We start from the raw sequence: 24392 nt of genomic DNA on the forward strand, positions 1-24392 counted from the left end.
TACTCGATAAGTAGTACAGAAAAGAGAAAACAGCTTCCTTTAGTAGATAGTCTTATTTCTACCTCATATAAAATGGCACTATTACAAAACAATCCAACAAAATAATCCAAGTCTTAAAATATTTTAATCCAGAAAGAGATGCGTTTTTTATCATCATTATTTATAACCTTACAAACATGCCCAGTGTTACACAAAAGGGCAATTTATCCCAAGTGAGCTGCAGCCAGAACTTGCACAACACTCCCATAAAAACAAATTAAAATAGGGAAATGAAATCCTGATTTTTACTCTCTGTGGTTCCACAAAAAAATAACTTCAATAAGCGGAACTGGAGAGAGAATTGTCCTTAATGATACTTCTAGTTTACATCTAATTTCAATAGTTCTTTTACTGCTAAACTATGTTTAAAATATCCTTGAAAACCTTTATTAGGGGGTTGAGATGGTTAAAAATGAAAACTCCACAGACAACTTCATGCTGGGGAAACTGGAAGCTGTTCAGTCGAGTTGGGCTCTTATATTATCAATAGGAATGCAGCTGGTATCAGCTAACAAACATTATGCCTCTGAGGGAGGGAAATGGTGTGGCTCCCTTTTCAAATGGGCACAGGAGCTGAGATTAGTTACCAGATGTGAATTACAGATGGAAGCTGGTATTTAACAGGCAGTGTGGTGCTTCCTGAAACACGCCTTCCCCTCCTGTCCTCATCGCTCAGCTCTCACACACCAGGACAGTTGTAAAATCTATGAGCCATGGGGAGACACAGCTGATGGCATCTGCATAACAGCACGTGTGGAAGTCCAGGGGCAGCTCACAAACTGCCTGTGATTTCCCATAACCACATTTCATGGACACCTCTAACGGAAGAATCCTTTCGAAGCTTTTCAAGTTCATAGATGTACTGACAGAGGACCTCCTCACAGCACAAATTAACTGTGAGAGAAGGAATCACATCCCTGTGGAATTCAAAGCTCAGGGGACTGGGTGGAAGATTGACAATATTCTTCTCCCAAACCAAAACTGTTCTCCATACCTCAACACCATCCAGAAAACCTGCTGTCGTCAGCGGACAGACTTTGCTGTTTTGCTGCTTCATGGGAGAGGAGAAAAACTTGTGGGAGCATTGAAAAAAATACTTCTGGGCAATGGGGGAGGATGCTCCAGTTTTCTGTCATTCAGGCTGGGTTTTTATTCTGTCAGGTATTAGGAGAAATATGTGTCATGTTTTCTGCATCAGAATGTGCACGGTGTTTTTTCTCATGTTAAATGCTGTTCTGGCCTGCAGTGCCAAAGATCTCCTGGCAAAATTTACACAGCCATGGCATCAGAGGAATAGTGCATTTAAAGGGATTGCAGATACCATACTTAAAAAAACCCATACAGATTAGGACATTTAAGAATACACCATTTTTTTTCAATAATTCTAAGTTTTGGACACTACTGAAGAGTCTTCCCTTAATGGCTACCCTGCAAACATCTGGGATATTCATTTAGAGCTGTCCCTGAGGAAATTCTGCTCTCTGTGGTCTGAGAGCCTTAACACCATGGAGTTTAGAGTCACATGCTTTGCATAACACAGATTAATGTCACAATTCAATAAATACTGTGGTACTGCATTGTGGTGCTTTATTAGTGTTAGACATGCAATATTTATTTAATGAACAGAAATTAAAATATGAAGGTAACATTTTAATAAAAATTAAAGGATCTGGAGTTGCAATAATGGAACAAAAATAAAGGTTTTCATGCACTCTAAGTTTATACTTCTCACAGGTGCATATAATTATGATTCTGTACCATTATTAAATGTAGACAAACTAACATTGATTGCACAAGACAAAATAAAACCCTTAAGTTATAAGTAATGTTCCTATCTTTTACAAACTTCCTATATAACCTGGATCTTCAGCTTTTTATAATACATTTTAATACAAGACATCTGGAAGCTTCTAAGATGAATAGGAATGGCTCGACCACTTGTAACATACAATGGCTTCTTCAATGTAGAAATTATAAAAAAATAAAGCAAATGCCCACCATGCTTTAGGAGACTGTGACCTTTTCAACAGAAACAAATCTCAAACCCCTTCATAAACAGAATAAAGTGCTACCTATTGCATATTAAATACTTCCAGTGACTGTATTGAAATTTTTAAGTTATAAATCCCTGAAAATAGGGTTTCCTACCGAAAGTGCTGACAGACCCTTAAATCTAGCATCATGAATACAGCAGTGCTATAATCCTTCAGCAAGCACTTCAAAGAAGGGGAAGTCAGTCAACATGCTCTAAAGTCACCGTTGTAAAAGCCCAGCTAATGCCCCTATCGCATCTACAACAGCAATGGTACATCAAGAGCAGAAAAGCGTGAGCTCACTTTGCATACTTGATCTAGGACAACACTCTTTCTTTAAAGCTGGAAGTGTAAATAAACCCCCAGTGCAGCAGTAAACACATTAAGACAGCAGTCCTGTTTGTTTTAAGATGCGTCTAAGAAAGGGCATCCTGTACAGAAAGAAATGCAGGCTAGTATCCAATGAGCATGATTTTCATCAGGTCCCCAAGTCATGAAACCTTTCTAAATACAAGGCAACATTTCCACAGCTGGAAAATTACAAATAGTTCTTGACACAGAGCCAACAGCAATAAATGCAGTTATAATCTAGGGAGAATGCTACATTCATTAGGAGGTGGAAAACCAAGCTAAATGTAAAATACAGCAGCAAGAGGTAACATACATAAATATTAAACATCCTTCTTGAATGGCAGAAAGTTTACATTTCTGACTTACAACATTAAAGTGTGGCCTTCATATATGTCCTTTCAAGTAAGCAAAATACATGGCTACGAGCACAGCTGTTTCAAAGGATAATTTCAAAGTATGCATGGATGAACTCTTATGCTAACCTATGAGAGAAAATATCAAAATAATGTGGAGATGTTCAAAAATTTCATCCCTGTATTTTAAAGGGCAAGAAAGACTGACAAAAAATGGCAAGTTTTTATGGGTTTAAAATTATCTGCAAGAAGGTCTATGATTTTATCCCATGGGAAAAACAAAACTTCCTTTGTTTTCAACATTAACTACTCTGCATGAAACGTATTTATTTGAAAACTGCATGGTTCAACAAATATATGTGGGGTGAAGATGCTTTTTAAAAAGAAGCTTACAATATAGGAAAATGCTAAAATTTTCTTTCTAAGCAGAAAATAATGTGCAAGTAATCTTTCAAGAATTGCTCCAAAAAGCAGCATGTATCTTCACCTATGAACTATAAAAATATCTTCATAGTTGGTAATGTCCCATTCTGCCTCTCTCAGTAACTTTACCTTTTCCTAAATTGCATTTGTTGTTCTCCCCTCTTTCTTGACAAATTGTTAGAAACAAAAGGTGCTTTTATTCACTTAGAGATCAGATAAAGACTAGATAGCACATTCAAAGCTTCACTAAATTTCTTCACTAATGCACAAAAATTGATCTTTTCGCTACCTTTAATCTGCTTATCTTCTCGGTATGCAAATATGTCAAATGATCTGCTTTTAGTCAATTATGCAGTTTGATATTCTACATTTACATTCTAAAAGAAGTGATTTCAGAGGTGCTAAATATAGTTGAGTTTCATTTTAATAATTATAAGTTGGCTTGCATGTGAGAAGTCATCGGAGCACATTCTCTGGTTAGTGCAGTTGTTAATCCTCACTGGTGTGGATGATTTAAGCACTGTGGATACTAGAGATGGGCTCATACCACTTAGCTGAAAATGAGTGTGGAATTCAAAACAATTGCAGAACATTTCCCCATCAACGACGAGAAAACCGCTGGCTTTGGCCAAGCATTTGAAAATGTTTAAGAACTTTTATGGAAATACTGAGTAACTGAAGTACATCTTGGTGTAATTAAAAAAATGAAAATCTAATTGAGTGTAAACCCCAACTTCCAACAGCAAGCGTACCATAAACTAGTACACAACCTTTGGCACTTTGAATATATTACAACAAATTTACAGTCATCGAGATCTTAAGTGGGTCAAAAGAACATTCACGTGGTTTCTGAGGTACCAAACTTGATACATCCTTAGGCTGACAAAAGAGAGACTGCCTGGTGTGGGATGGATTTCTGCACTGCAAAATACAAATGCAGAGCTCTACAGCTGGGCAGGGCTGGGATCCCCCAGGATCCATGCAGGCACAGGAATCCACACTAAGGGATCCCAATGGTGGGTTGGGAACTCTGGCTGCACACATTTTAGAGACACTGCTAAATGGGGATGGGAGGTAGTTGCTAAATAAAAGAAGAAAACAAAGGAGAAAAAGCCACAAATAAGTAAATGAAATCTGAGAAAATTTGTACAAAGAAGTTTTTTTGTAACTAGAATAATTCTATGCTGTCCTACAGTACTAAAGATGTCAAAAGCAGCCAGACAGAACTTTCTCAACCCTTCCACATGTAAGTATTCAAGATATTACCAAATTCTGCAGTTTTAAAAATGAAAATATATTAAAATCTTTTACAACAACAACAACAACAAAAAGGAATGTAATTTCAAGCTTTTTTGGTCACCTCAGCAGCAGTCATGTCATGGTGCTGTAAAAAAACCCCAACAGCCAAGTGCAGAAAGAGAGAAAAAGAAAGATATCTTAAATCCAAATCTAAAATATTCTCTGTACATGTTTTAATTAACATTTTACTGTCTCACAGCAACAGAAAGTCCAAGTAAGACTCTTACTGAGGAAATTAAAATTAAAATCAATTCATGTTAATATTTTGAGGGTTCTCCTACAGTATGTTCCCATTATACCTTTATCACTATATTTTTCTAATTCATTGAATAACAGATACCTTTTTCATACATCCTTTTACAAACAATTATTAAACGATCAAGAAGATATTTACTACGTCCTTCTTTCATTTGCCTCAATGAAAACTGACTTTTAGGACTATTTACATGGAATATAGTTATTTTTAATGAAAAGCCTAAGTACTCTACGCGTTTAAGCAACATGGCCTATTTCTAAAGGCATATACTTTGTTGTCATAAGATTTAAAAAGTTAAGACACATATATCATGTAAAACTCAACCTTAAATTGATTTATGGTGTCTATTTAAGTCAGCCTCTCCATTTCTGGTACATTTTCGTCGCAGTAGACTTTGACTGAACAAAAGCATTCATTTCTTTATTCCATACTTGAGCTCTCCAGTTGTAACTCTGACTCTGTGAACACTGTTCAAAGTACTTTTAACACATAAAAAGGCATGCAGTAACTTATACAAAAAGATCCTCAAAACAACCTTATGTCATGAGCTCACAACCAAAGTTCACTCATTATACACAAAATTCAGCATATAAGTGTAAAATAACTGGTTCCAGCATGTGCCATGACAGAAATGGCACGATTTTTTTTTTTTTTTTTTACATTGTTATATAAAAAGCACATTGTATAGAATACAGCATTTACTCTGTAAGGATTGTGCATCACTGTTTTCCTCTAACATGTGCAGAACTACATTCCATTGCAACAAACCACACTTAGGTTTAGCAGAGTACTACACTGGATTGAAAACAGTGGTCTTGATGGCATGCTGTAAAAAAAGAATCAATATATTTGCCTAATAGCAATAATCATTCAAGAAAACATTCATAACAGCACAGGCTTCCCAGTTTAAACTGCCACATGGTGAACACTAAGCTATTATATAAACTGCATGGACATATTTATTTTGTATTATTAACTCTATTTTAAGTATTCTGTACCTAAAGGTGTTTTCAGAAAGAAAAAGAAAAAGTTACCTAGGTAATCTAACAGAAAACAACTTTTGGCAGCCCCTGCTAGTGTTTGTATTAAAAAAAAAAAAGAAAAAAAACCATGCCATTGTCTTTCCTCCCCATTTTCCTGGAACTTCTTAGGAGAAAAGGAATGAAGAGAAGTCAAAATATTAAAGTGTGATCTGCTTCCACTAATGTATTCAGCAGAAAGTACCCTGGAGTGCCGCTATCTCAGCTTTTGGAAAATTTGCCAGCTTTCCGAGAAGGTTCGTATGGCACTCTGAGAATACTGGGGGTTTCCTCCATCACTCGTACCAGAAGATTGTCAATGTAATCCTCCAGCTCACGAATGTGGCTGTCCTTCTTCTTGAGCTGCTCCTTGTGTTTCACCAGTTCCTGCAGAACCTCCTCATAAGTGAGGTTTCGGTATCCTGCAGTGGCATCGAAAGGATTTCCTTCCTGCAGGTAAGTGTAGGAAAAAACCCAGATTTTATTAAGCACTTCAGTGCTCCCAGAAAATTGATTGGTTATTGCTTTTTATGTTTCTCACGTGCATCTCTTGACATGCAAAGCAATTTCTTTCATCAACACCTCTGTTTTCTGCAGTGCTTCTCCCTCCCACACTCCCACTGGAGCAGACAACTGGAGATGAGCTGCCCGTGGATGAACATTTCCCACTCTGTCATCTCAGAAAAAAATCTCAGTGAGATGGACACACAGTCAGTGTGTCAGAGTTAGTGACCATAAGAGCAGTGACCACAACAACAGCTGGCATTTTGGGAAACCAACCACCTTAATTATAGAATAACAGAGAGGAGCCCTGAGAATTCAACTCCTACTGTAACTTCTCTGAGTCTTTGCCTCTGGAGAACATCACAGCAAAGCATTTACTCAGCTCTAAATGACATCAGCCCTCATCTGTCTTTCATATTCATATTTTTAGTCACCAGTGGTTCTCCAGGCCTTGGCTTCTGAATCACATAATAAAACTTTCAATTTTAAATTGCAGGTGAAGGTAAAAGGTTGCATCTTACTTGCACCAGAGCACGTAAAGCAGAAATAAATGTGTACTTATAAAAGACCTTGCTTTCTTTAAGGCAGAAGAGGCCCAGAATTAAGCAGTAGGGAAAACAGAATTGTTTCTGTTATGATTTCTGATGACTCAGTAAGTGCAGGTATTAGCAGAGATGGACAAATTAGTCATCTTAAAAAAGGACAACATGTGATCCAAAAGACTGTAAACTTGAATGTCTTCTTTTGTGTTGGTTTATACAAGTATCATCATTGATAGACATGTTAAGCATTATGCTTCATCTCATTCAGAAACGAAAACATTTAGAAGATAAGGAACCTAAAAAATCCTGCACTTCTACCACTGCACACAAAATAGCTTTTGTTTGCAGCCAAAGCATGTCATTAAAAATGATAGAGCTTGCACAGCTAAGCACACCACATAACAGTAATACTCATTCCTTTTCCATGCTCCATTCCTTTCTTTCCATACAGCTCCATATTTGCACACTGGCACATGCTGACCCATTAAAATATGCAGCTGGGCAAAGTTTTCAAAGGAACCTAACTAAAAGCGATGGTGCCCTGCAAATAGGCTGAAGTGTGACAGATCAGCCTCTCTGCATCAATTATATCCTAACAGTAGCTCTCAAAAATATGTGCTTTTGAGGGTTTCTCTCTGCACTTGAGACATTTAATGTCACATTTATGGATGTATATTCAGTATTTTAAACATACCAAGTTAAGGAATTGTAAGAAATCAGTAACTGCCACTATATTAAAATGGCTAACCTGATGAAATTTATAAATTGGTGAGTAATCGATTTTCAACAAGTATAGAAAAGAAAATAACTTCACTTTGTGGTCATATTTTTAGCACATTCTCTTCTACAAGAAGGAAGTAAAATTTTATTAAATTTTATTCTTTTCACTAAATTTTTGTACACACTGGAGAAAGTATCATTAACACTTACATGCCTGAAATATAGGGTTTGCCTAATTTTCTGATTTGGCAAAGGAACAGGAATTAAGGTTCAATGATGACTTTAATTATGCACTCAAGTTTACTGGAAAATTGTGTGTAATATATCTGCTTTAAAGATGTTCTATCATACACATGCTCCACACATCTTGGGGGGGGGGGGGGGGGGGGGGCGGGGATAAGCTATCACATTAATTATGCAAGAAAATTCTAGCTGAAGAATTTAGAAATTAATATTGTTAAAATTAGGAAGATTGGCTATGTTCAGCTTGAGCCAATAGGTGATGTTTAATTGTATAAGGAACACTTATTTCCTTACAAAAATAGATACCAGAGTTTAATGCATAACAATAATCTTTTAATGAATTATTAAAGGAAAAAAGAGATTCTAAACAAGCCATGCAAAGAATGATTGTGTCAGCTACAAAACCCTGTTGGGGTACACACTGCCAGGCAGAGGAAACAACATTAGATAAAATGAAGGTTTGGCAATCCCTGATCATCTCTTCATTGTTCTAATGAGGAATTCGGCTCTGGGAATATCATCTAAGCTACTTTCACATCTTTTGTCCTACTTCATCTTCCTTTCAGTTCTTAATTAGGCCTTAAAGAGCTCACACTGCCCTTTCAACTGGCTACTGCTCCCATTTAAACACTGCTTTCAGAGACAGGTGTTGGCATCAGAGGAGAAGACATACAAACATAATTACTAAATAATATGCACGAGGAACAAAATATAATAACTTGGTGAGGGCTATTATTATAGAATCTAATAATAAATTACTTCAAACACCTTAGAAAGCAATCCTGAATATTTAAAAAGAAATTCAAATGGTTTCATTCAAAACTGTGGTTGAGATAGAGTTTCTTCCCCACCTAATTTGTATTTTGCATTAAGTGAGCACCACCTCATAATCCTACAACTGACATTTAGGATGGCTGGTATTCCAAAAGAAAAACCATCAAGGATTTCTTTTATCACCTTTAAATCCTTTAAATAAAACAATTCACATCTTATTTCTTAAAAGAATTAAACCGATGCTTTTACCAGCAATAAATTACATTATTTGCAGTAGTACATTTGCAAGGACATAGAAACTGTAATTATGGTTACTTTACAGACAATGGCTGCTAAGTTAAATCATTTTTTTGATGTCTCTTTTTGTCAGAGATTAAGTAACTGCCTGGTAGAATTCAGTTTACTATCTGATCAAAGGCAGCCTTCAAATACTCTGACATCTCCCACCAGCTACTTACATTACTTGGGCATTTACAATAACATCAAATGGTATTACAAATCATTTACATAAACCAGCAGAAAACAAACAGTACAAAGTAATATTTGCTTGTGAAACTTGTTTTCTATATATTTTAGAGATTGAAAACAAACCCACTTTTAAAGATGCCATCTTTCACAAAACAAATTCTAGTAAGACCACATTTTCCTTCAAACAAAGACACTGCCCAAGCAATCTGTGGATTATTCTTTGTCTTTTCTTAATACACAATTCATTCTCAGTACTTCTAGAAACAAGAGCATTTTGAATAACACCTTCTAGTATCCCTATTTTTTTTTAGCGTTTTCATCTGTTCATTTATTATGTGTATTATTAATCCTACTATATATCAGGTGATAATTCCACTTTTTATCTGCCTTCTGAAGACTGTCCTCAATTCTCTGATTACAGTGATGGTGAACTCCTGTCTGGAGTTTACTAATACATCACTGCCTAATGCAGATTTCCTCACCTGACCACTACTTCTCTAGAGTCATCTAAACCACTGCTAAAAATTCAGGTATTGGGTTTTTTTTACTTTTTGTGCAAAGAATAAATATTTCCTCCTTCATCATATCACAGCTAAACTCCATAGGGAGTGCAAAACTCTATCTCCAAATTTACATTAAGCCTTGTGCTTTTCTATTTAGGTTTTCAGGATAAGTAAAAAAGCAAACAAACAAACCCACAAAAAACAAACAAACAAAAAAACCCAGAACAGAACAACAACAAACAAAACAAAACAAAACAACCCCACCCCAAAACCCAAAAAACTCCAACATTTCCCATTTCCATATAAGAGGTTAAAAAAGAATAGACACTTATAAGTTTATACAAGTGCCAATTAGTTGGCATTTATTGATGGCCTACCATAACATTTTATAACTCACCGTTTTTTTCCTGAGATCCTCAATGCCAGAAGGATTCACATTGAAACTGTGGGGAAAAAAACAAACAAACCAAATATTAGCAGAGAACACTTAATTGACCAAAACATCTGCTAGAATACAGTACTGAATTAGACACACAGCTACAAAGTATTTATTTTGGTTTATTTCCCTGATTTGTTAAACTTAGAAAAAGATAATGTTAGAAATGAAAGAAATTTTAATAAATTCTTTGTTTACAATTCTTGTATTTTTCATATTCTTTTTGTCATAAAATTTGAATAACTAATTAAGAAATGCAAGAAAGGCTGTTATGGATTTGGCTTCCTTATCTCTCCTCTTATCTCTAGACTTAGCTTGAGCTTCTAAGCATGGAGTGCTGCTTTAAATGAAATATCCTAGAAACAGGTCCCTGGGATGAGATTGATAAAAACCAACTACCAAACCCTACAGACTAACACACATATTCCCAGCTTTCAAGGCAGCTGCTAGAGGACAAAGTTCCTGCAGAAATTCCAGTGAGATCACCAGCTTAGGGCTAAAAGGCCATCTTCTGTCAGCTACATTTATTTTGTACTTCCAATTGAGTAAATAATCTATTATTTTATAAACCTAGTGATTATTGTGCATATCTAGAAAGCAAAGTTCTTTCATAATGTTGTTGATACTGACAAAAACAGCCACTGTCTAAATGTCAGGCTTAAGAAACTGTCCACTCAGGCTGGTGTAATTCGTAGCAGGTATCTTAAAAAATCAGTAATGCTGTGTTCTGAGGTACTTGCTACAGCAAGCTTGGAGAGAAAACATTCTCCAAAAATGTGTTCAGAATCTGGATATAGCTCACAAATATTATTTAATTGGTAGCACCACAGCAGACAATTTCTTTCAGATCACAGAATCTACTTTGTTAGACTGCATGTATTGGCTTTGAGGGTGGTGTGTGACTGAGAGCTACAAAAACATATCTTTTTTTTTTAAAGATTTTTTTGTATCAGGAAATAATGTAATTTGTGACTGCCTGTCACTCTGTTATCTGAATTTATAAGCCACATATCTCATGGTGTAAAAAGGAGAAGGGCAAAAATGTATTAACTAAAAATACGTGAAATATAAATTATTATATTTTTCTGCAAAGATTTTTTATTTTATTTTAAAATTTTGGGGTTTTTTAACTTTTTTTTTTTTCCCCCCACAGTCTGTACATGATTTTTAATTCCCAAAGCAGGCAAACTTTTGCTCACACCAAAGTCCTGTAAACCATCTGTGGGCTGAGAGTATTTGACAGAGACTGGATGGGAGGAACAGTCCCAACCAGAAACCCAGAGGTGTGTGAGGAATCAACGGGCAAATTCCCATTCTACCTGTCTGCAACAGCGATCCCCAGCAGTCTGCCCCGTTTCCCTGAGAGCACTTTTGAATGAGAGGCCTTTTTCATCGGTTATTGTCCACCCAGCCAAAGGCAGGCTCCCTCCCTCCCTGCCAGCCTCCTTTCAGCCTCACACGGATGTGTCAAACACATGATGAACTCGCTCCATTCATGGCTGCCTTCCGTGATCCCAGGACAAAAAAAATGAGTTAACTGAACTGGATCGAATTAGCTCGGTGAAAACCAAGAATGTCTCTATTTAACCAAGTGTGGCGTTAATTTGGGATATCTTTCTTTTGGGACTGTTTCCTCATGTTAGACAAGATATAGAATAATACGGCCTGACTGCTCAACTGGGCGACTTTCTGAAAGGTTTAAAAAGCAGGATCTTTCACTGCCTTGAATGACTTTAGAGTTTCTGTGAAATAAGTTCTGGGACTCTTTCTCGTAGTGGCAGCTTAAAACGAAAGTGGCAGTTCTGACTCTGAGAAGCTGCGGTTCAAAATGAGAAGTATAAATCACTGGCAATATGGACTAGTTGTTTGGAGTAAAAAAACCTGCAATCATTTCTGTAAAATTGTGGACTTCATAACTGCAATTACAAAAGAGAACATCTGTGTATTTTTGCAGGAAGAAACTTGAATACACTTGCAAAAAAAAAAAAAAAAAAAAAAGAAGACAAGCTATTAAAATATTCCCCAATAAAAATCCAAATGCCACGAAGACTCATACTTTAAGATTTGTAGAACATATACTGCTTCTCGAGGAAGAAGAGGAAGAAACAGGTGCTGAGATTGCATATAATAACATTTTTCTAAATCCAAGTGTCTGCTAAGTGAGGTGAGAGCTCGTCAGCCTTACTGAGCCCTGCAAGGTTTCCTGCCAGTGCTCCCAGCCCGAGGTGAGCGTGAGCAGACACAGACCCCCACCACTGCCCCCCAATTTCACTGTCTCAGGAGCAGGGAACACCTCAAAAGAAAATCGTGTAAAATTATGAATTCAAACAGTTGGTGGAGTTGTCTGTTTGGTGCATTGTAATTCACGAGAGCATTTATTTTTTTAGTTTAAATTTCATCACAATAATAGACCCGTAAAGTTGCCACCTCACTTGATAATTATATAAATTAATAATTATATAAAACAGGCCTCTAAGACTGCAGCCCACACTGTACAAGCAATACAGGCTTCCTCTGAGCAACCATTCTCTTGACTTCCTAAAAGCATTCTGAAATGACTGACCTAACGATTAGAAAAAATAACATTGTTTTCTCCTGTGTTACAGCAAGTCCATAGTGATAGTATTAGTTATAATCCAGTCTCTGGGGTTTTTTCCCAGGGTTTGATACTCTTGCTACAAAAGAAGTTCACATGTTCACAGCTTGGGAAAAAAGTAAATTTTTGGATTTTTGTAGGGCTCTTTTGAGTGAGGCTTACTGTGAACAGTGATAGTGAAAAACTGGCACTGTGGGATTCTATAATTATTATTTGCCCATTATACCCAAACTAAATTTGCCCAGTTTACAAGTAAAAAAATATACTTATTTTCTAACAAAATGAACTTTTGATGTGCCTTATGTGCCTCTAGATGATGTCTCATACTAATTTTTAACAGTTTGTCTCTTACAAGTAATAAACTTTCATTCTCTCAGATCACCTTCAAGACAGGAGCTGCTGAAAGGGAGGAAAATCCTAGCAGCACAGACTGAAAATCAGCTGCAGTAGATCATGGAAGTGACACTGAGCCACCCAAGTTGCACATCATCCCTACCCCTCTCTAGGTAGAAGAGACTTCTCCAATCCAGAACAATAATGAGTCCTGCCCCCCATTTCATTCATCTGGGAATTCAATTTGTGTCACTGACAGTTACTTCATAAAAAAGATGGTTTTACCAGATTAAATCATACCCATTATTTTATTGTTCCGTATTATTTTGCAGTTTCGGATATAACTTTCCTTTTACATTTTTCCTGAATAGTAAAGTTTGTTTGAATTTCTGAGGTTTTATTAGCTTAGATTTCAATTTTAGCTCATCTGAGACAAGAATCCTTTTCTATCACCCTGCTCCTGAGGGTAGAAAGTGATGAGAAATAAAAATAGTATAAACTAATAATGGAGACTTGGATTACTATTTCATAATCATAGCAAGCATAGATATTTTGTACTTTATTGTTATTTTCTCTGCTTAAAAATATTTCATTAGAACAACATGAAACTTTTTTTAATAACAGTTTTTTATGGTAATTAAATACTTCCATTGCATGTTGATAATTTACAGTTTGTACAGGAAGAATACAGTGGAGTTGAATTCAGGATGTGTTACAAGCTCAAGTTTATGGTTGCATCTTATAATTTTGTCTACCGAAGTTTAACGGTAGTTAAAAATTCAAACATCAGGTCTAGTGGCTACTTAAATATTTAGCTTCTGAATGCCTAGAGATTAAAACAATCTTTATCAAATCTTTCCTATAACTGATTTAAACATTTTAGTGCCATTTAGTCTGACAACATAATGAATGGGAATCAGACTCCTAAATTATGCTCCATAGAATGAGTATTTTCTTAAGGAGCAAAAGCTTTTTACTTATCTTTTGCTATTCATATTAGTTACATGACAGTAGTGTAAACTGTTAGAAACTAAAATTAGGATATTTACATTAATGATTACTATTCAAAGTATTAAAATCTTTGTTAACTTAACACTCTGTATAATATCCATTATAGCACAATGAGCTAAGTGTGAGCTTTCAGTTTTTTTCCTTTAATATGGAATATCTGCATATAGGTAATTAGCAAAGCTCTGCCATATTAACTTTTCATTAGATTTGAAATTTCTATTGCTATCCTACTTCTTGGTCTCTGGACCGATTCTTAGTACAGTGCTTATGCATTTTTCTTTGGACTCTCACAATATATATCAAAATCTTGAAATACTAGGATGCCATTTAGGTTATTACTATTGCGCTAGGGGAAAAAAAACCCCAACAACAAAACAAAGGAAATTAATAAAATCAGATACAGTTAATGAAATTCAGAAACTTAGCCTTCCATAGAATATTGTCAGCCTGCTGTGCCTGGCAATGCAGAGCTCACTTTATGTTCTCAGAAGGAATGAATGTCTTGTCTGGCAGCTAAAACATGCACAGATTGTGCATATTTCCATTTATTTTGCAATTAGATTCTGGGGAACATCACTTAAGACACTTCACAGTATAAATTGTTCTGATGTCAAGCCATGTTCTGTGGCCTTTTGGAGCTTGGGTAACCCCAGGAGGACACAAAAAGAGGATCAGGTTTTGCGGCTACCACTGCCTTTCCTTGGTGAGTTAGAATTTTAGTATATAAATATTTCTCCTTTTACTAGGAGTTGTGCTACAGCAAAAAAGTTGGTTTTTTTTTTTTTCTCAGAAGACCACTAAAGAACTGTTAGACTAAAAGTTGTGCCAGTATCTCCACTGGAAGATCCTATTATTAGAGATCTCTAAGTCAACAACAAACAAACAAACAACATCTCAAACAATCCTAAAATTACATTTTACATTGAAACTTACAGATCTATTTTTGAATTATTAAAAGACTAGAGCTAATCCTTAGCTCTTATAATGAAACAGAAAACAAAGTGCATTGCTTTTACATAGTTTCTGAATTTATTAATAAAGAAACAATGGAACAAATTCTTTTTTTAAAATAAAATAGAACAGGCAGTGCATTTTCCCTTGGGAAAGATAATATGCCTTATGTATCCTCTCAAAAAAGATTTCACATGCCCTAATGTGCACGAAGAGACAGTGAAAGCTTGAAAAAATCTTGTCACACAGCCAGCAGGATGAACTTTCCTAACAGTTTTCCTAAAACAGTCAACTAATTAGGAGTGACTGATTGATGGTAAGGAGTCTGCAAAAGTCAAGATTAATACCAAGTATTTCTACAATATCCCACAAAGAACTGATTGCTCCAGCCCATCTTAGTCATGTCCCAAATGATGTGACCACTGCTTTGTAGGAGCTTTGCAAAAGATTACATTATTCTCTTATCACATGCAGTGATCTTTTAAATCAGATGATAACAGTCCTGGCAGGACAGACTAAGAATCTCTGCATGACTTCTGCTTGTTTTGAAATTTCTCTTTACATCTCATGTACCAGCAATGTATTTCTCTTGTTGAAATAATGTCCCACTGACAGTTTTACCACACTAAATTAACAAACATTAACAGACTAAAGTACAATTTAAGCGCTGCCATAGTCCATCAATATTCTAACTAGACTGTAGATCACAGCTAACTGAAGTTTAGTCAAATTTCAGTAGAGAACAGAAAAAAAAAATATTCAAATCAAGAAAAGCAAGGTGGACGTACATTGTTCTTAAAATAAGACATGCTAACACTGACAGAGGAAATAAAATTCTGACAATACCATAGCCCACCTGATGTCAGTTTTTTACTAACTGAGAAATAAAAGTGCTAAAATGTCCTAACAGACCTTACTGCTTTAGCAAGCACAGCAATATCTAGAGAGCAACATTTCTGAAAAAGGCACGTGCAAAGTAGAAAGAGTGGATTGCATTGTACACTGGATTTCCTATTTGGCAGAGAAATACACAGCCACTACAATCCTTTGCTCTCATCAGGCAACTTTTGGGGTTCATTCCAATGGAGCTGTTGCCAGTAACTCTTCAAGATTGGAATCATTTAACACTGACTTTGATTATGTTGAAGTTAATGCACTAATAACTCACCCTCAGTGTGGCTTGGGAAACAGGTTTTACTTTAGAACTTCAGCTGACTCGAGGCACCTGCTCTACTGTCACAGCTCAAGAGACAAGCTGGAATCCAGTGGAACACTAGGGTGTTGCAAAAGCTTCTTTAACCACCTGACCATCACACATTCCAAACGTTAATGTTTGCTGAAAAGCAGCAGACATCAGCTGTTCTTCAGACTTAACAATTTAAAATGATCCAAACACACTGCTGCTATCAAAAGCCTCCTGTTTTCATGGCACCTCACTGGTTTTTTAACAAATCTAATAATGACCATATCAAAATGCAAAGACATTGCTTATTTCAAACACTGCCTCCATTGGGAAAAGCAAAACTGAAGTCCCTGATTTGTTTGGAATATGTGACATTGAGGCAGCTCCAACAGCCACGTGTGATGAAGGTGGGAGAGAGGCTGAAGGAAATCACCACATTCAGAAATTACAAGCAGAAAGATGCAAAAGAGTTGAAGGATTGGGTTGGTGGTTTTTTTTTTTTTTCTTTTTGAGCTGCAAATTTGAAAAACTGCTGAAACAGTAAGAGCATACAGAAAAAGAAATTAAGTAATATTTTCATAATTTATGCTCAAGTTCACCAGTGATTAATATTATAAACATGAGCATTATTTGTAATTGTTACAGTGAATCCTAGTAAGACACAAGTTTCTTTCTCCTCCACTATTCCATCTTCCATGTTGCTTAGAATGTAACATACTTAATGCCACAACTTGAGATAAAGTGTAATCCGTATGTAGACAAAAGCTTTGTCTTCTTTTCTCTTAAGTGTAACAATAGCTAGGTCAAGGAAATGATATTTTAGAAGTGTTTTTTTTAATGCCTTTCTCCATTCATGTATACATATATGCGTATATATGTGTATATACAGACACAGACATTGGTGTATGTGGATATATCATATATATATATATATATACACACACAAAATGTTTAGTAGAAAGCTCCCAAACACTTACCAATCCAGTTTCCCAGATCTGAAATTTGATCTGACTAGTAACAACCTGTCAGCTTTAAATATTGGACTATTTGTCTCCCTGCGTCCAGTGCCTAAGATCTTGTTAATTACCTAAACTCCCTTTCTGTAGGTCTTGTTAATTACCCGTCTCCTGTCTCAGAGGACCTTGTTAATAACTTGTACAATCTCTCTAAAAAGGTCCTAATAACACATTAAAATTAAAGATGCTTTTCTTTTAGCACTTGTCAAGTGGTGTAAATTGAGAAATTTTCACATCCGTTTATTAGCCTGTAGTGTAGTGTCATGTATTTTCCTAAACAAAAACAATTTCAGAAAAACGATGCACAAGCTTTGGTTATGGCACAAAACAATCTTTGTTTTCCAGGAGCACCCTCAGTTTCTTTAACTGTGTTCAACACAAAAGCCACGTGGCTTCTGATTGCACATTAACCTCCTGAGAGCCATGACAAGAGCAGTAATTGTAAGAATGAGTGCAATTTAAGGCAATACTAGGCAAAAGCTTCAAAACAATGCATTAGGAAGTACAAAACCAAATTTATTACTGGTAAATGCTGGCTAAGAGCACTAGACATTGTTTGCTTAAAAATTCTTCATTGGCTGTATGAACCTCTGGAACTAACAGATCTTGTAGTATTTGCAAAACCAGTATTTTTTGTTCCACTATGAGACTCCTGCATTTTTAAATTGCCACGGAATCAGCTCATAAATCTCTCTACTAAGCCTACAGCAGACAATGGAACCTCCAGTCTTAACACTGCAATATCATATCTATAGAAACATCTTAAAAATACTCATTTATCCACTCAGGGTTTGCAGGAGGTAAAGTATCATCCCTATTTTACAGGTTTAGCCAAAGCCAGAGAACAAGCCTTATCCAGATCAGAGATTAACAGAAGTTAGGGGTCAATATTTTGTGATTTCCTGTCAATAAGTATTATATACAAACCAAATAGGTTTTGCTTTGCTTTTCCAAAATGCCTCTAAAACCTTGAAACAATGATAATAATAGCAATAAAAGTAAGTAATAATTTTCAAATAATCCTGGCATACTTGCTTTTGGAAAAAAATTAAAAAAAGTCCTACCAGTGTTGCTGAACCACTTCTATAATTTTTGAATCAGCAGTTGAGCAACATGTGGAAGATGTACTTATCTTCATTTGTTTAATGAGTAAGTACAAGTAAATAGTGACAGAGCATGCAGACAGCCAGCTAAGCACTCAAGGATGGGCTGGTGAAGGGTTATTCAGCAGCTCACCCAGCTGGTGCTATGAGCTTCTGTTCTTCACATTGTTACTGCTCAGTCAACATCGCCAACCACAATTAATTAGGATGGACTTAAGCCTGACCTAAAGTGCACCAAAGCCACTGAAAAGCCTCCCACTAAGGTTACAGATATGGCTTCATCAGCGCTGAGAACTTGACATTCACACTACAAACATGAAGGAGCTGGGTTTGGTTGATTTTTTTTTTTTTTTTGAGGGTTGGATAAGAGGGTTGCTGTGGGTTGGGCTTTTTCCTCCCACTTTGCTCTGTGTCCAGCCTGGTCCCACAGACTGGATGTTTTATGGCTACAGTGTGCTCTTGGAATACATCCTTCAGTGGGATTTCATCAGCTCAGGATGTTCCATCACCCAAACCATGGCTTAGTGAAGTGAGGTTAAGTGGGAGATCCACCTGCAGAGCCAACACCTGATCCACAACAGAACACTAATTTGGACACATCTTAATAAAAATATACTGCCTGGTTTACTTGCAAAAATGGGATTCATCCAAAAGAGCTTAATAGCATGTTGAGTAAATAAGAAACAACTCAGACACTAAATTCCCTGTCTACGCTTTCTGCATACGGAATTTGTTACCCAGCCTCATTTATTTTGTGCCCACATATTCATACAAATTCTTTCTTCAGTATTACTAGTTCAAAAAAATTAAAAATGGATTCCATTCGAGAAATCCTCCACAGATAAAAGGTAAACTTAAACTGTAAACTTATTAAATATGCACATTTTGTATTAGTTTCTACTTCAAAAGAAAATAATTGTAGAAGATACATTTGAAAGAAAGTAAACTAAGTCTAAAAGGTTCAGGCAGAACATCATAATGGAACATACGAAAATCAAGAGCTTCTAACTTAACTTATTGCAGGCTAGATATTATGCCATAATAGCTGTCTCACAAAAAAAGGTCAGAATGTTTACTATTTGTGGCTTTTTGAAAATAAAATAGTATCTATATGTCTTATCAAAAGTTTATGTTTACATAAAAGTCAAGAACTAGTAAAAGGGATTCTCATACAAAGACAGAAACAAATGACTAGAGTCCTTCTGAATGGGCATTGTGATGAGCTTTTTAATTACAAAACAAAGACAAAAAGTCCATCATGATTACCATTAAGTTTTATATTTATCAAGATCTGCTGCATTCAAGAACTTCAAAAGATTTCACTACTTCTATCTAACATCTGCCTGAATACAGTGTTTCATTCAAAAAAAATCAAATGCTATGAAATTTTAATTGTTATTTGAATTATTCTTCTTTAAAGGAGCTTATTTAAATGGAAGTTAAACTTCTGACAAATCAAGCCACAACCTAAACTTATGCTAATCCAGAGAAATATTTCATTAAATAAAAAATATTGAAGAATGTCTATATATTTAAGACACTAGTAACTGACTGGACTCATAGAAGGCACTAAGAAGATAATTTGTTGAGGTCACATGAGCTTCTAGCAACAGATTCTTTTCTATAGCAGTTCCATTTCAATTCATTTCCCTAATTGACATGAACAGTTTTGTTAAGGAAATGACTCTTAAGTTTAAATCAGGAGTGCATGCGTTCTGACCCATGGAAAAAAATGAGTTGGGACACAATAAGATCCTTCTGTTCTAAGAGAACAAGATAACAAACCCTCTATTTTTTTTTTTAAAAAAGAAACTACTCTAGTGTCATTAATTAAGGAATTAATACATGGGAAAAGGTGAATTTTTTAGAAACATGTTTTTCATTTAAAACAGTGATTGATTTTACAGCATTTAGATTCCAATTTGAAGCTTTTTAATTTCAAATGCATTTTCTACTAAATTTAAGTCATTACATAGAAATGAATAATTACCTTGAAAAAGCAAAGACTGTTAATTTCTGGCATTTATATTAAAAACTATGCAAAGGAATGAAAGTTAATTAACTTCTTAAACATTTATCTACTGTGAACAGTATATATGGGTGGCAGTGTATATAAATATATATATATATATATATATTTTTTTTTTTTTACATGTATGAAGAGAGACAGCCTATCTTTTTCACTAGCAAACAAAACCCAGGAAGGAAACTAACTGTGGGTTACACTTTTTCTTAAGGAAAACAAGTAAAGCATTGAAAGACAAACAAAGATTAAAATGGATTATTTAAATCAAAGTTGCTTATCAGCCCTGTAACTTAATTCATTCTGCTCAAGACATAAACTGCTGCCTCGTGCAACAATTTCAATACATAGAACCCAGCAAAGCTGCAGCGAGCCAAACAAATTCAAGTGAGATAAAGAATTCATGTGAATGCTCCCATTTAGAAGCAGAATGTTCTTTAATTCTTGTATTCTAATGTATAAAACCTAAATACTCTTTTTTTTTTTTTCCCCAAATAGTGACATCCACAAGATTTCTCTTCACTACTTCCATTTGCACGGCTCTTTCAGTTGTTTAGTTTCCTCTTCTTACACTTGAAACCTTTCCCTCTCAAAACCTGACTGAGGGAGATGTAATATATTAGCAATGAATATTCACTGAAAGCAGAAGATTTCAGGGAGAGCCCATCCTGAAGCACAAACAGGGTCTTCCACAAACACAAGCACCCAAGAACCTTCACAGCACATATTAGTAATAAAAAAGTCACTTCAAAACCAAGTAGGAAACTATCAAATTACATAAAAAGTTTGTAACATACTTAGAAACAGACAAGCACTGATATAAATGTGCATAAAGCACAAAGACTGTGTTCATCAACACTTCACATTTTCATTTATATAACATGTTCAAGATATCAGATTGAAATCCAGCAAAAACCTACCTTGAAGACGGCAACATGCTCGTAGGCTTGAAGTTTGCCATAAAAGGATTAGTCGAATCGTAATCAAAACTCTCCTGATGAGCTTCCCCAAATGCACTCGGTGATTTCAAGTCAGTAGAACTCTCTGATCCCCCATTGCTAAGTTTATCTGACCTCTTGCTATCTTTTTTTCCAGTCACTCTTTCAAAAAGACTAACTTTCTCTTTTTTCTCTTTTTTAATGTCTTTTCTGATCTCAACAGGTTTGGAAAACAGACTTATGTTTTGATCCCACGTTGCTGGGCTTTCTTCAAATGGATTCTTCTGTCTTGGCAGTGTAGCAAATTTTTGGGGTAACGAAGCACTCACATTAAATGGGTCATTTTGTGCTTCAAGTGCAGTCTCATCAACTGTGCTGTCAAGTTGGCTCATTTTAGAAGTATCAACACTTAATGTCCTTCTGTGTGGAGATTTTAGACTCCCTGCAAACAATCTGTCATTAGTATATTATCAATGAGACACTATATCACAGTTTATGACATGCAGAAAACCCATTTTAGCTTAGATCAAGAAGCTTTGTGATTGAGCTTCAGTTCAGAACACTGGTGAGTAACTAAGCCATTAAAAAAAAATAAAAAAATAACAGCTGTGGCCTCGATTTCATGTTTCAGAAATGTTTATGGATAGGCACCACGGGAAATTTTTGTTTCCTGCATGAAAATGAAGCTCTACAGAGGAGACAGCTATGAGTGGTGTGCCATTTCAGAAAGAGACAGCAGTATGCTGTTGCAAAATAACTTTGAGCAATGCAAAATATTTTCAGTTCTTTGCATAAATCAGGTTTAAAAATAGGTGATAAAAAAGTTTTTTACTTTTTAATTAGACTTATTTATCACAAGAAGCTATTTTGCCTTTCTTATGCTCAGAAACAGCAATTATGAGTTACCAGCAATTAAAGAAAGCATAAAAAATAAGCCAGCAATATCTCTTAACATTTTGGCCTTGTAAGTGCTTCGTAAACTAAAGTCACAGATTCTGAACGCCCTAATAATGAGCTGTAATTGTAATTGTCGTGAGTTTTACTTACCCCCTTCATCAACCGAACCAAAAGACTCCAGCTGACGCCTGAAAAGATGGGTGTAGCCAACAGTGCTGGATTTCATTTTCTCTGAGGAGACGTGTGGTCCTGTCAGATCTGACATGGAGTGAGCTGAGGACAGCCGCTGAGGTCCCAAGAGGAAAGGTTTTTTTGGTTTTGATTTCATTTGCACTTCACCACTACACACCTCTAGATTTGTATCAGGTATGTGAGTGCTTGGGATGATTGCAGAAGATGTATCTGAAAACGTCCCATCGTTTTTCCGACCCTTCATTTTGTCTTTTAGTTTAGCAAATGGGGATTTGGTTTTGTCTTTCATTGACAAATCAAACATACTTGCTGTCATGTTATTCCTCATAAACTGAATATTGACGTTTATTTCTCCTCTGTCTTTAGTTCTTTTCCCTTGTCTGGATTCTAGGGGAAACCACCTTAAAGAAGAAAGAGAGCAAATTAAATTGTGTTTTCTAAAGGCTATCATTACACTCTAACGCATCTGGTTAGAACAATTTAAAGTATGAAAATCCAAATCCTATATCAAAGATTCAACCATTCCTGTACTGAAAAAATTCTTTGTTTATATTTGTTTTCAAAGAGAAAATGTAACACCGAAGCAAGAGGAAGCTCTTTAGTGTTCACCTGTTTCAAAATCAACTCTGGAAGCTGACCAAACACCATCAAAGTTAAGGGCTTCCATCTGCTTATGAAGGAGAATTTGTACTTAATCATAAACACAGATACATTTTATTTTCTTTTTACATAGTTTTCAAATGTCCTTTATTTAGCAGTGATGTATACTAATGCATTCTATGTGACAACTACTTGATCTAGAAACCCTTTCTCCTTGGATTTTGCTCAGGTTTACGCACTTAGCAAACATTTTCCCCTTTTTCCTTCCTTCTAAGCACGGGTTAAGATTTATGAAACTGCAGCAACACTGGCTAAGAAATATTTGAGAGTCAGCTACCATTTCAATTCTGCACCTGCCTCCCCTCTAGATGCTGACAGTAACTCCACAAGCACAACTGTGAGCTTGAAGGTGTATCGAACAGCATCCTCTCTCTTGCAGGTCACCAGCAGGATTAACTTCAGAAATATTTCCTTTGGAACCATGACATAAATCCCCACTCCTTGAAAAGAGATCAAAGTTGTGATCATCTCTTTCAAAAAGCCAAGTGTGCTTCTTTGCCAGCTCCAGCAAAAGCTTTATCATTATCCAAGTGTCTTATTCATTCCCCTTTGTGCTCCATTGTCCCACAGAAGCATCTGCAGAATTATGGCTCAATCTTCCCTCCACAGCTTCACCTAAATGAATGACCAACACACAATCCCTTCTCTACAACCATCACCAAGAGACTTTCTCTATTTCAAAAGGCCACACGGGCATATTTCAGATCCATCAGCTCCAAAGAAGTGCTCTAAACCCACTGTAAGGAGAAATCCATGTGCACAGACTGCCACAACAGTGCCTTACCACCTGTAACTTTTGAATTGGAGAGACTAAGAAATGAAATTGCCTATTAACACAGATACAAAATGGCTTATAGAGTTATACATACTTTATTCAATCCTGAAAAATATAGAAAAAAAGGTCAGGTCAGGAAAGGAGAAAAATAGCCCTCCATTTGTTTTCAGTTTTCATAAATATATTTTAAAGATGACAGCTGTAATCAAATTTTCAGGTTTACATTGTTTGTAAAATACTTCTAAAAGTGAAACACCAAAGACATAACAAAAGGGTAAAGACTACTATGCCTTTTGTTGTTGTTGTTGTTGCTTTGTGATGTTCACAAGATTTTGTATTTCATAGTAAAGCAAAATAATAAAGAAATATCAGACCTCCTCAGTTCTCGCAATGAAGAGCATAAATCCAGACCAGTAGATCCAGAAGTTCAAACCAGTAAAAGAATAATTAAATCTTTAGGAAAAAAAAACCCTTCTGTTGTGTGGTAACTTCATTTATATACTTTAAATGAAATACAAAACCTGGAATATGTGTCTGAAGAAGATGGATTGTTTTTCCTCTTAGTTAATAATGCTTCACTTCTTTGGTAACTGATTCCAGAAACACTTTAAGTCATCTAAAGAGTTGTTACAGAAAACAAAAACAGAACCAAAAGTCAATTGCCTTTGTGCTACATAATATTGCAAAAACTGGAAGACAAGATAGCCTACTTTCATTAAAACTCTTTTTTAAAAGAAAATATGTTCACATA

The 24392-nt window shown here is 35.7% G+C and overlaps 1 protein-coding gene across 1 annotated transcript in view; it reads right to left on the reverse strand.

Moving 5' to 3' along the window:
* Positions 1–217: 217 nt before the first annotated feature.
* Positions 218–24392, reverse strand: part of RAB11FIP2 (RAB11 family interacting protein 2) — a 33601-nt gene continuing 9426 nt past the window's right edge. Inside the window, exons 2-5 of the mRNA XM_040071660.2 lie at positions 22165–22607; positions 21100–21559; positions 9925–9970; positions 218–6223 (exon numbers count right to left, since the gene is read on the reverse strand). Of these exons, the coding sequence (XP_039927594.1) occupies positions 5996–6223; positions 9925–9970; positions 21100–21559; positions 22165–22607 (1177 nt within the window). The 3' untranslated portion in view covers positions 218–5995. The remainder of the gene's footprint in view (positions 6224–9924; positions 9971–21099; positions 21560–22164; positions 22608–24392) is intronic.

Source organism: Hirundo rustica, chromosome 8 (genome assembly GCF_015227805.2).
Source record: "Hirundo rustica isolate bHirRus1 chromosome 8, bHirRus1.pri.v3, whole genome shotgun sequence".
Lineage (NCBI taxonomy): Eukaryota > Metazoa > Chordata > Aves > Passeriformes > Hirundinidae > Hirundo > Hirundo rustica.